The 13,722-nt window shown below is 49.6% G+C and overlaps 1 protein-coding gene across 6 annotated transcripts in view; it reads right to left on the bottom strand.

The window, feature by feature from the left end:
* The window catches only part of ASAP2 (ArfGAP with SH3 domain, ankyrin repeat and PH domain 2), a 156,826-nt gene extending 144,304 nt beyond the window's left edge, over nt 1-12,522 (bottom strand). For 3 of the 6 annotated variants that reach the window (XM_032652374.1, XM_032652379.1, XM_032652380.1), the window contains exon 1: nt 12,068-12,521. In XM_032652374.1, coding sequence (XP_032508265.1) covers nt 12,068-12,193 — 126 coding nt within the window. In that variant the 5' untranslated portion in view covers nt 12,194-12,521. Of the gene's footprint in view, nt 1-12,067 lie in introns of all 6 variants that reach the window. The other 3 variants (XM_032652376.1, XM_032652377.1, XM_032652378.1) reach the window with 2 other exon arrangements.
* Between the last annotated feature and the right edge of the window lie 1,200 nt (nt 12,523-13,722).

Genomic DNA, 13,722 nt, shown 5'->3' with positions numbered 1-13,722 from the left:
CTGTGCTTCAAAGGAAACCATCAAGGGGGTAAAAATAGGAGAAAACATCTGCAAATCATGTGTTTGTTAAGAGTCTATTTCTAGAATATATAAAGAGCTCTTACAATTTAACAATAAAAAAACCCAAATAATCCAATTCTAAAATGGGCAAAGGATTTAAATAGGTATTTCTCCAAAGAAGACATACAAATGGCCACAGGCACATGAAACAATGCTCAACACCACTAGTCATTAAGCAGGGAAATGCAAGTCAATCCAGGAGAGATCACTGCATATCCACTAGGATGGCTACAATCAAAAAGACAGAGAGTAACAAGTGCTGAAAAGGATGTGAAGAAAATGGCACCCTATACACTGCTGCTGCTGCTGGGAATGTGAAGTGGTGAAGCTTCTTTAGACGATATTCTGACAGTTCCTCAAAAAGTTAAACAGAGTTACCATATGCCCCAGCAATCCCACGCCTAGATATATACCCAAGAGAACTGAAAACATATGTCCACCCAAAAACTTGTACAAGAATAATCACAGCAGCATTTTTCATAATAGACAAAAACAACCCAGACATAATAGACAAAAACATCTGGAAACAACCCAGATGTCTATCAGCTGATGAATGGATAACCAAAATGTCATATATACATACAATGGAATATTATTCAGCCAGAAAAAAGGAGTAAAGTACAGAATCATACCACAACTTGGATGAGCCTTGAAAACATGATGCTAAGTGAAAGAGGCCAGACACACAAGGCCACAAATTGTATGACTCCATTACATGAATTCCATTACACGAAATGTCCAGAATAGGCAAATCTATAGAGGAGGAAAGTCAATTAGTGGTTGTCAGGGATTGATGGAGAGGGAAATGGGGAGTGACTGCTAATGGGTATGGGATTTTCTTTTAGGGTGATGAAAATGTTCTGGAATTGGGGACTTCCCTGGTGGCGCAGTGGTTAAGAGAATCCGCCTGCCAATGCAGGGGACACGGGTTCGAGCCCTGGTCCAGGAAGATCCCACATGCCGCAGAGCAACTAAGTCTGTGCTCCACAACTACTGAGCCTGCGCTCTAGAGCCCACGAGCCACAACTACTGAGCCTGAGAGCCACAGCTACTGAGGCCTGCACGCCTAGAGCCCGTGCTCTGCAACAAGAGAAGCCACAGCAATGAGAAGCCCGTGCACGGCAATGAAGAGCAGCCCCCACTTTCCGCAACTAGAGAAAGCCCTCGTGCAGCAACGAAGACCCAACGCAGCCAAAAATATATAAATTAACTAATTTTAAAAAATGTTCTGAGAGAGGCATGGACATATATACACTACCAAACGTAAGGTAGATAGCTAGTGGGAAGCAGCCGCATAGCGCAGGAAGATCAGCTCAGTGCTTTGTGACCGCCTGGAGGGGTGGGATAGGGAGGGTGGGAGGGAGGGAGACACAGGAGGGAAGAGATGTGGGAACGTATGTATATGTATAACTGATTCACTTTGTTATAAAGCAGAAACTAACACACCATTGTAGAGCAATTATACGCCAATAAAGATGTTAAAAAAAATGTTCTGGAATTGGATACAGGTGATAGCTGAACAATTCTGTGAATATACTAAAAAAATCACGAATTAGACACTTTAAAATGGTAGATTTTATGGTATGTGAATTGTATCTCAATTTTTTAAAAAAGCAACAACAGGGCTTCCCTGGTGGCGCAGTGGTTGAGAGTCCGCCTGCCGATGCAGGGGACACGGGTTTGTGCCCCGGTCCGGGAAGATCCCACATGCCGCGGAGCGGCTGGGCCCGTGAGCCATGGCCACTGAGCCTGCGCGTCCAGAGCCTGTGCTCTGCAACGGGAGAGGCCACAGCAGTGAGAGGCCCGCGTACCGCAAAAAAAAAAAAAAAAAAGCAACAACAAAAATAAGCACCTGAGGAAACCACAGAAAGGTGTTTTTTTTTAATCAACTTGATTAATTCATAACCTATACTTTTTTTCAGGACTAAAAACTAGCCATTCGTTGTCGATTTTTATTCCCACCTTTTATTCTAGTGTCTTTTCAAACTGAATATATGGGATACAAAGAACCATGAGATTTTCAGGCTGGAGAGGGTAGTCGGAGATCAACTAATCCCAACACCTCATTTAAGAGATCACACATCCAGGGCAGTGACTTGCTCAAGGTCGTACAGCAAGGTGGAGACCACATCAGAACTGGAACCGACTCTTCTAACTCCCTGGCTGGTGCTCTTCCCATGCCACCATATTAACACAACCAAATCCACAGGGCTTCATAATAGCACGTCTTCCAGTGATGAAATACTGGCTCCCCCTAAGGCTAGGGAAAAGTTCTTGGAACCCTGATGTCAGAAAATCAGTATTTACTTAAAATTCAACAGTCCAAATTATTTAGTGATCGCAAAACCCTGTGATCATTAACACAATCTTCTTTTCACCAGAGAAGCAAAGCACAACAGAGCTGTAATCAAGAAACCAAGGCATGCACCTGGAAAGGCAGTTCAAGGTGAGACGGGTAGCACACTACAGAGCCCCATTTGTCCCAAACTTAAACTAGCAATGCACCCAATGAAATTCCAGCTCATGGGCCAACCACCATATCGACTCCAGTGGTATTTTGGGGGAGGGAGAATCTTTAAAGGGGGAGTAGAGAGGGAAAGTGTTATTTTCACCTCTAGTCTCTTGGAAAGTATAAATACGAATGGCCAGCAGAAAGTGGACGAGGTGGTCAGAAAAAGTAAAGAGCGGCACGAGGCAGGTGAACTGTGTTGCAGAAACAGAATGTTAGGAAATGTCTCATCTACCCTCCACTTTACAAGTGAGGCCACTAAGCCTGGACCAGTGAAATCAGCCGCCCAAGGCCCAGCACCTGGTTAGCTAACAGGTCAGGGCTATCAGATGAATAAATACAGTACAAAGACTTAACATGTCCCTTCCTCTCAGAATCTCCCCAAAGTTCCCTAACTGGCAGCAGGGTGCCAACACCTCATGGAGACTGCCTAGACAAGCCACATCTGTGATTCCCCCCTTCAGTGGTCGCCTCTCCAAACACAGATCTGCTGACACGGAGGGAACAGTGCATGGACCTGATCCCTGGCTACGTGGCTCTGGAGTCCTTTACAAGCAGCTGTCCTCAGTCCCTCAGCTCTGAGGGGGAGGGAGGGGAGGCAGATGTACCTTTCTAACTCACTCCAAAACAGTTAAGGCCACTTAATAAACACCTCTGATGCTAAGTACCTCCCCAGGGGTTAGAGTCTGATGACCTAGGTCGACAACTATCGACCTGCACTAAAGAAGCCCAGAGAAACACCTGAAGAGGGAACTTCCCGGGCAATAGAGATCCCAGCAGGAGACCGTCAGGTGAGGCATTAAAGGGCCAGCAGGAGGAACACCCCTAAGCACACAGGCTAATCTCAGCTGTGGCTAGGACTCCTGGTTCTATCAACCGCTAATTGCGGGGTGGGCGGGCTACCTGCAGTCATGGAACTTGTCTGAGCCTTGGGTTTCTTCAACTATAACATAGAGATAACAGGATCTACAGCAGACAGGATAAGGGAAAGGATTCAGCAATCAAAACAAGCCATTTAAAACACAGCACAGGGCTTCCCTGGTGGCGCAGTGGTTGAGAGTCTGCCTGCCGATGTAGGGGATGCGGGTTCGTGCCCCGGTCCGGGAAGATCCCACATGCCGCGGAGCGGCTGGGCCCGTGAGCTATGGCCGCTGAGCCTGCGCGTCTGGAGCCTGTGCTCGGCGACGGGAGAGGCCCGCGTACCGCAAAAAAAAAAAAAAAAAAAAAAAAAAAAAAAGCACAGCACAGCCCTTAACCCAGAACTAGGGCTCAAAGAAATGTCAGCCATTGGTGTTAAAAACAAAAACAAAACCTCTATTAAGATTTCTTCTGGGAAACTAGGGAAAGAGGCCCCCAAATCCGGGCCACCTGGCTAGAATCCTAGACGCCGAGGGAATTCACCATTAGAGGGAACCATCTTCACCAGCCAGCCGACTTTACTGCGAGCATCTGTGTATAAAATCACACTGACAAAGCCATCTTCAGCACCGAGTGGAGAGATGATGTCATTAATAATCCCGTTAGTAGGGCAGGCCTCCTGCCAGGGTGTGAGCAATACCCGGGGCCACTCGGCTTTGCAGGGCTGGGCATGTCAGCAGAGCAGTGAAAAGAGTAACGAGGAACCGTTTCTGCAGCAACACGGACAGAGGAGGCAGAGAGGAAACAGTGGCAGCAAGGGTTCTTCAGAAGCATCCACTCAGGAAATGCAGCAGATGCATCACAGTGCAAGACAGCAAGAGAGGGGTCGTGCTGGTCACAGAGCCATCAATATGGAGGGCCTTTTCCGGTCCAGGCTCTACAGAGGCAGTTGGCGGCTACAGGAGCAGACTCTCGTGTCAAAACGCTTGAGTTTGAATCCTGGCTCTGCCACTTCCTAGCTCTGTGATCCTGGTAAAGTGGCTCAGGTTCTCTGGGCCTTACAGGGTTTTTGTAATCATCAAGCAAGTTAAGAGTTAATATGTGTAAAGAACTTAAAGCATGCCTGGCACACAGTAAGCGCCCAATAAGTGCTAAAAGGCAAGAAAAAAACAACAACGGGGACTGACAGTAACACTTCAGTCATGCTGTAGATACCCCAAACACACTCATGCAACAACAGCATCGTTTCAAACACGTAACCTCACCGAAAACACGACAGAACTCAAAGTCTGCCTTAGAAGTCTAGGTGGAAGGTACCTGTAAATCTATCACTTCACATCCAAGCTTGCCCTCCAGAGTCAAGGACCAGAAAAACAAGAAAGGTAAAAGGAGGAGAATTGGCGGCCCAGCTCAGGGTCCTAACCACAGGACTCATCAGATGCAATTCACAGTTTTGCTGAACGCCAAGGCGTGCATGAAGGTATGGACTAAACCAGGACCACATGAGAAACTGCCGAGCCCTGACCTTGAAAACATGCAGAGAGCACCATGGCTGTCAAACCACGACTGACAGCTTTACCCTCCACCCCTAGTTCCTCTAAGCACCTTTACTACTGGATAACTATAACACTGGCTAGGGGTGTCACCCCTCTCTGCTCAACTCTAAGAACCAATTCATCACAATGATGGTATAATTATGAAGCCTGTTTAAGGAGCATTGCTGCAGAGTCACTCACTCACTCCAAAACACAGTTAACTAAAGTAATCTTACCAATAAGCCTGGAATCCTTAGCCTGAATTCAGGGGGGTTCATAAACTTGGATTGGAAAAAAGAATTACATCTGGATTTCATGAGCCCCCAAATGAAATTCAGCGTTTTCCTCAATTATGAATGTAAGCAACACACCGTGATGGTATTAGCAGTACCTGCGACTCCAACAAAAGATATACTTACATAGCTTTAGAGGTGTTGGAAACAGCTCCAATACTGCTTACATTCATCAGTACCTCAAAATTAAAATATTTATTAGACCCAAAACCAAATCTTGATATTTAATGCTTTAGTAAAGAAACATATATTAGTATGACACAGATTTTCAAATATATTTTTGAAGTATATTTCAATATACTTGGTTCCCTTCGAGGTCCCATGTATTTTATTCAATGCATTAAAACATCTTTCTGAAAAGAGGTCCACCATCTTCACCAGAGTACCAGAGGGGTCCATGGCACAAAAAAAGGGCTAAAAGGGGCTTCCCTGGTGGCGCAGTGGTTGAGAGTCCGCCTGCCGATGCAGGGGACACGGGTTCGTACCCCGGTCCAGGAAGATCCCACATGCCGCAGAGCGGCTGGGCCCGTGAGCCATGGCCGCTAAGCCTGCGTGTCCGGAGCCTGTGCTCCGCAACAAGAGAGGCCACAACAGTGAGAGGCCCGCATACCGCAAAAAAAAAAAAAAAAAAAAAAGGGCTAAAAGGATAAACACTAACTACACACAAAATAAGTGCTTTATGGGGAAGGAGCTAATCCCGCCCACTTTTCCATCACTGGCCCCTGGTGGTAACAAAATACTGGTAGATGCCCATACACATTTACAAATCAAGAAACACAACACAACCAAATACAAATAAAAATTCAGCCCAAGCATTCCAGCTCTGGTTGACAGTCCATTTATTCCACATCGTCCACATGATAAAACGATAATGGTACAGAAGTACCTGGAAGGGCCCTGGCAACCACTTGAAGGCCACATTAACACAGAACGTATAGGCAAAGAAGGTGGTTTCCTATGGTGGTGGGACTAGGTGAATTCACCACCTCTTTGCAGTGGGAAAGAGGAGTGTTTAGGGAGCTGAATGTGGACAGTATCCCAGGCATCCGACACAGTTAAGAAAGCGTCACCTGCTATCATCTGCCTACAAACAGCAGAGGAGAGAAGCAGACATACCCCGCCAGCCCTGTCTACACAACTCTGCTTACTCCCTCCCTTCCCTTATCAGTGTCTGCAGAGAACAAAATGAATATCCAGCACTGGCCCCAACACAAGTTCTACAGCCAGTCATGCTGAGCAGCACACCGCCGGCCTCGATACCAACACTAAGTAACTCCACAGAGTGTCAGCTTTGCTGCAGGGACACTAGAAGGCCTGTTCTTCAAGCGCCCGAGCGAACCGAGCCTGGCCTCTGCCTTCTCTGGGACGGGAGCCCTGCACTGTCCCTCTCGCCCCCCAGCACAGACAACACAGAGGGTCTCCATCAGACCTCTCGTCGCCCCCACTGCTACCACCTAGGCCACGACGTTCTTGCCTGGATGACCCCCAGCCCCAACTGGTCCCCCTCTTTTCTCTCATGTGCTGCCCATCTATTCTCTCTGGAGCAACCACCGGGAAAGGTTTAAAATGTAAATCAGATCAAGCCCTCCAGTGGCTTCCCACCATGTTAGAACAAAATCCAATTCCCTCCCAAGACCCAGAAGGCCTCCTGTGATCTGGCCCTGCCTGGCCCTCACCCTCTCCCACGCCCACTTCTCTCCTCCAACAGGACCTGGGCCAGGCACATCTTAGGGCCTCTTCACGTGCTGCTCTCCCCTGGCTACTTCCTCATTGCCTTCTGGGCTCTGCTCTAATGCCACCTCTTCGGAGAGGCCTTTCCTGATTTCAGTTTCCTGCTCTCCAGAGTCACATTCTGTTCCTGTATTCTGTGTAACTTTTCTTCAGAGCACTTATCACTGCCTGACATTACATTACTTTACTGCAGTGATTATCAACCCCATTTACGGAGTGGCTTTAAAAATTGCCAATGCTTCAGGCCCCACCTAAACTAATGGAGTCAGAATTTCACGGAGTGGGCCAGGCATCTCTGTTCTACAAGCCCCCCAGCAGGTGACTAATGTGCCGCCAGGGTTAGAACGCTTCTCAAACGTGAATGCGCACATAATGCACCTGGAGATGTTACTAAACCCTCGATTCTGATTCCACGGGTCTAGGGTGGGATTTGACAGTCTGCATTTCTAACAAGCTTCCAGGTGATGCCAATGCAGCTGGTCAGTGAACCCTTCTCTGAGTTGCAAGCGTCTAAAAACCATTGTCCAGAACTTCCTGCAATGAGGAAAATGTTCTAAACTTACGCTGTCCAATGCACCTGTGCTTTATTAGCACTTGACATGTGGCTAGGGCAGCTGAGAAACTGAATGGTTAATTTTAGGCTACTATATTGGACAGTGCAAGTCTAGAATGTATGTGCTCCACAAAGAAAGGCATCAGGGCCTGGCCATGTGGAAGGTAAGAATCAAGGATTATTCCAAATTCGTGGCCTGAGCAGCCCTCTGTGGATTGGCTATGAAAATCCAACCAGAGGCCTAGATGGCCACCACCTCAGGAGTGGATCAATATTTCCCTAAGGCTAGGAGGCAGATACAAGAGACCATATTGAGATACCTTAGTAATTAAAGCATGGGGTAAGCCACAGATGACTACCTTGGCTTCAAGACTCAAGACTCATGCACATCATCAGGCAAGGCCCTCCTAACCATGGCCCCAGGCACACCTGACCACTCCCATCCCTAGGCATCCACGATTCTGGACAGTCTTGCGGTTACGGCCTCACCACGTTTTATTGCATTGATTTGTTTATAGGATATCTGTCTCTCCCACTAAGCTTCAGGTTGCTTCAAAGACAATGCGTGCCTCTTGGGAATTCTGTTCCCATCACCTAGCACACAGCAGCACTTAATAAATACTGAATGAATGACAGGGCCTGGAACCCACCACGAACAGCATTAGTACTTTTACTGTTAATCACAAGAAAGAGAGAAATTGAATGGGGGGTGGGGGAGAATGGGGGATCACATAAGAAGAGATCATTCCCTCCTTGAATGACTCGAAAATTTCCAGACACCTATCCAGATTACAGGACACAGCATAACAAGGTGGCCCTGTCTGATCCATAGAGGCTCATTTCCGAAAATAAGAAGGGACTGGGCAAGCAGATGATGTCCTTCTGACAATAAATCTAAAATCTGTTAGTCTGGGATGTGGAAGCGCTGTTTTTCAAACAAGTCACAAAGGGCTAAGATTCAGAATCACACTCTTGCCTAAAAAGTATGTAGGCCGTAGGCTGGGTTCCCACTAATAACTGCTGGGAGGAGCTTCTGGTCCCAAGGACAGCAAGGCCCCTGGGAGTCTGTGCAGCCCAGATGCTCATTCTACCCCTGCAGTTAGAACCCTGTGCTTGTGACAGCAATGAGATTTCCAAGGCAACCAAGGACAACAGAGTGGAGAATTATGGCCCGGAAGGAAGTAGATTAAATTTTAATACTCACGAGTCAACATCAAATTTATTTTTAAAACTCCATATCTGACAAAGCCAAATAAGCAAGACAGAATGGATGATGCTCTAAAGGAGGGTCTAACTATGAATATCCCACACATGTATACAATTTTTCCCCATTTTGAGAATATTTCAAAGAGCTCGGACTCAAAGAAACTGAGACAGCAATAAAAACCCCCAAAAGGGGGGAGAGGAGGGTTTTCAGATTCAGCCACAATTTTTTTTTCCATTATTTCCAAAAACACAGGGCAGATTCCAGTTAAGTACCAGACTTCGCTAAAATTGTGCAAAACAATTACTTCACCAAGAGAAAGTGATGATCACAAAGTGAAAAATTTAAAACACAGCTATGTGCTGACCTGCTGCCAAGACAACAAACTGGTTAAAAAATAAGCAACAGTGAACATATCGTAGTTCTCCATTCACTTACTCATTCAACCATTCCTTTCCCTTACTCCCCTCCCCCCCCATGTAAATCCCAGCTTGGGGGGGGGGCCAAACACCCTCATCAGGTTCTATGGATTAACTATCATGTAATCTATTAAAGCAGTTAGCATTTAGTAAACTGGTTGTCTACCAGGTATTGTGCTGTGTATTATCTCATTAAACCCTCACAACCCTCTGAAGTAGACAGGTATTGTGATCGAGACTTTAAAGCCAAGGAAAATGAGAAAACATTAGGTATCTCACCTAAGTTCACACAATTGCCCAGTGGTGGAGTGTGAACTTGAACCCAGGTCCCTCTGACAAAGGAGTAATTTAGAGAATTCAGCATTATTAAAAGTAACAGAAAGCAGCATCATTTCGGAAAACAGCATGAAACCAAGTTCAAACTCCAGCTCTTCAACTTACTAGCTCTATAACCTTGAGCAAATTAACCTCTCTAAGCCTCAATGTCCTCATGTGTAAAGCAGGGATGAGGAATAAATACAACAGATGTGAGGTTCATAGTACAGCGTAGGGATCCGTTAGCTACCCACAGTCCAGCTACAGGTGTACATATCAAAAAAAACTTACACTTCAACTGTAGGACGATTTTTAGCAGACATAATCTACCTTGGAAATAATAGGTTCACAAACATTAACCAGTTTAAAATTAGTTTACTAATTCCATGACACATTTGTTTAAACACAGGACCAAGGACTTGAAAATTTATTTGTCACAATACCTACTCTCATGTCTCATTTCAGTATGAAGAGCAGATGCTTGTTTAAAATCAAAACATGAGGGCATCACTGGTTAAATAAAACTGTTTCAGATTTAGCTCTCTCATAAATGTAAGCTCACATGTACCATTATCTTAGTATGTATACTGAATTTGCTTAAAGTGAGACAGACCTATAATGATTTGTTTCTTTTTCATTTTTGAGACTTTAACGAATTCTTGTTCTTGGATGGCAACATGGAGCAAGCCTACAGTTTAGTAACATGACCAAATCCAGTCTCTCTTTAATCTGCTCAGTAACTGAGCTCTAGGGTAATCTGCACAGCATACAAAAAGAGCTCTGGAATTACACACTGCAAACTAAAATTAATCAGGAAAGGATATGCCAATTTTAATAGCAACTCCTATTTGCCTAGCTTTCCAGTATCTGCCAGTGTTAGTAATATTTAACTGACAAACTTCAGTAGGGAAAAGAAACAGAACTTTAAACACAATTAAGCTTTCTTTTTAAGGCACTGTGCACAAAGCTTCCTTCCCTTAAAAGATATTCAGCTACCTCTTGGGCTGCAATCATTCCATAAACATTGTTAATGGTGTATTTTCAAAACAGCGTGAAAATTTCTTCTTGCTTTTCAACCAGCACTTCTGAAAAAACTTACTACGCTCATCCCCACCTGCCTCACTTGAAGGCATAATCTTGAAGCCTTGCTAATACAGGTAGAGTTAAGTGATGTGGGATCACAGAGCTCACTACAAAAGGTTTACATTCAGCTCTCCTCTACAAAAAAAAGGGGGGGGTGAGGAAGGAAGGGGGAAAGAAAGCCCTATACTATACTTAAAACACTCAGAATGTTGAATCTGCTACTTTTGACTTAGCCTATTATTGACTGTTTATGTCTACAAAGAAAAAAATTTCCATTAAGGGAAAACATTCTGTATTTTTTTTCCCCAAGCAATTCCTAACAGCAGCTGCTTTGTTCAAGTCGGCAAAAACCTGAATGCCATCGCTTAATTTAAAGCTCTCTGGTGACCTCTCCTCACTCACTCTAGCCCAGTCATCTCCTTCTAAAATACCTACCATACCCCATTTTAAGAACGTTACTTGACGTTCTGGCCAAGAGGAATTTAATCATCTCTTCGACACTGGCACACGTGTGGCTGGTAAACCAGTTCCCTGTTATGAGCCAAGCACCTGACACAGTGTCTCTGACCCTCATAACCACCCTGGAAAGGATGCATTGCTAGTCTCGTTTGATAGGTAAGGAAAATGAGGGCAGAAAGGTGAGGAGCTGCCCCAAACCACAGTCGGCGGTGGCCCTGGACTCACGAACTCTGCCTGCCCTTCGGTCCCAGGCTGCTCTGACTGTCACCTAAGCTTGCGGGTCCTAAGCGCTCTCTCCGCAGGATGTGCGGGGCTTACTAATTAGCACTAGACGATGACTTTGCACCTTGACTAAAAGCAGGCCTTTTCCAGGCTGATGGGGGAAGGGAGGCGTCCAGAGCTGCGAGCAGGTAAGACACACGTCCCCGGGGGTCAGCAATGGCCTTTGGATCGGAAGCCTGGCTCGCCCACTCCTCCCCGGGCGCCGCGCGGCACGGCGCGGGTCAGGCCTTCCTGGCTAAGGTGTGCACACCTTTCCTAGGCAGCCGGGGTCCCCTGGACCGACCCAAGAGTCGTGCAGAGCGGGTCCCGGGTACACGGGCACCGCGCCGGGCAAGCTGGGGACAGGGGCACTCCACGCGCTGAGAGGGGGACGCTGGGCGGCCGCGGGCAAGCCGACGACCCCGGCCACAGCAGCCGAGGGGTCCCCGCTCACCGCCGGCCCCGACTCTCGGGCCAAAGTTGGCGGCGCAGGGAGCGGGGGGGACGGCGGGAGTGGGTACCGCCCGGCCCGGGGCCCCGCGAGGGGAGGAGGGGGGGGTCTTAAAAAGGCCCAAGGTAGGCAGCCGGCAGCCGTCTCTTCCGAGCCACCTCCACGGAACAAAGGGCTTGTTGCGGGCAGGGTTCGCCCAGCTGCGTCCGGATCCCGAGGAAAAGAAACTTTTCCCGGGATGCGGGAGCCGGGCCCGGGGCGGGGACGGGCTAGCGGGGCGCGGCGCTACCTGCGGCCGGAGCCGCCCGCCCGGCGAGGCCCGCCGGCGCCGCTCACCTCCTCGATGGCCGCCACCGTGTTCCGGCACTGCGCCGTGCGCGTGGTGAAGCTCGAGGCCGTGGGCGCCTTGTAGTCTTCATGGGTCTCGGCCACGAATTCCGACACGGAGATCTGGTCCGGCATCGCCTCAGAGCGCGGGCGGCGGGCCGCGGGGGAGCCGCCGCCTCAGCCGCCGCGAGGGCTCCGACCGGCCGCTCGGACGCCGACGCCGCCGCCCTCGCCGCGCCCGCAGCTCGCCCGGCCGGCGGACAAAGGGAAGCGCCGCGGCGCGGGCCGCCGCCGCGGGAGCCGCACGAGCCGCCGCAGGGCGCGGGTCGGCCGCCCCCGGGGCCCGGCGGCGGGAGCAGGGGCCGCGCGCGCAGCCCCGCGCAGCTCGGGCCCGGCCCGTCCGCCTGCCGCGCCGAGGGCTCCGCAGCCGCCTATCCTCCCGAGCGAGCCCCGAGGCGGACGCGCACAGCCGGCGGGAACTACCCGCCACCCAGCCGCGGGCCCCGAGCGCCTCCCGCGGAGAGGGGCGGGTCCGGGCCGGGGGCGGTGGCCGGCCGGGCGCGGGGCGGGGCGGCGCGGAGGGCCGGGCCGCCAATCCGCGCGCTCGCCGCCGCCGCAGCCGCCGGGAAGCTGAGCCTGCAGGAAGGAAGGCGGCGCGCGCTCCGGCTCCTCGAGCCGCTCGCCCGCCGCCGCCGCGCGCCGCATTGTCTCGGCGTTCGGGCCCCCGCCGCGCGCCGGGGTTCCAGGGCGCGCCCCGCCGGGCCGGCGGGTCAGACGGGGCCGCGTCCGAGCTTCCCGTCACTCACTCCCACCCCGGGTCCGCGAGCGCGCGCAGGGTGCGCTTGACACCTCCCGAGCCGAGCCACTGCTCCCCCCTCTCGTCCCCGCCCCACCCCCGGTCGTGGAACCCTTCTTGGTATCCCCCATAAACCGCCGGGAATGCCCGTCCGGGCGCGGGAGAAGGTGTGAGGAGCTCGCCCCCTGCAGGACCGTGCGCGCCGCTTGGCAGATGCCTCTCGCACCCCGCCCGGCAGCACCCTCCAGCCAGCTTGGGATTCGGTGACAGCCACGAGAAATGACCATAGAGTGAGTGCTTTTCTGCCATCCAATCCTCACGACCTTGTGAGGCAAGTAAAGAGATGGTTATGTATTTTACATAGAAGGAAGGCAAACGATGCTCCCGAGAGAAACTGAGTGGCCCAGTGGGCTTCATATCCAAGTCGGAGCGCTTCCGAGGGCTTAACAGGACCCCTGGTCAGTGTCCCAGTCGTGTTTCCTATGCATTTTCCCTAAAATCCTCGGTCGTTCTCGGTTGGTTGGAAACAGTTTCAGGGTACTATGCCAGGATCCACTCTGGGCAGATAAGAATACGCTGAAATGGTACTCCTGTAGGAAGTGGAAGGGACCCAGGGAGTGTGAGAGAACCAGGAGAACGTGCAACAAGAGAGGGCAAAGTTCATATATAACTGGCCCAGTAAAGAGTTTGAGTTAAAACAGATTTTCATTGAACGTCTTAAGGAAACTCTTATAATTATTTTTAAAAATCCAGCTTGCCAGGGGGAAAGAGGGTGAGGGATAAATTGGGAGACTGGGGTTAACATAAACACACTACTCTATAGAAAATAGGTAACCAACAAGGACCTACTGTGGAGCACAGGGAACTC

This window comes from Phocoena sinus, chromosome 13 (assembly GCF_008692025.1).
Source record: "Phocoena sinus isolate mPhoSin1 chromosome 13, mPhoSin1.pri, whole genome shotgun sequence".
Taxonomy (NCBI): Eukaryota; Metazoa; Chordata; class Mammalia; order Artiodactyla; family Phocoenidae; genus Phocoena; species Phocoena sinus.
This window is presented reverse-complemented; position numbering and strand designations above follow the sequence as displayed.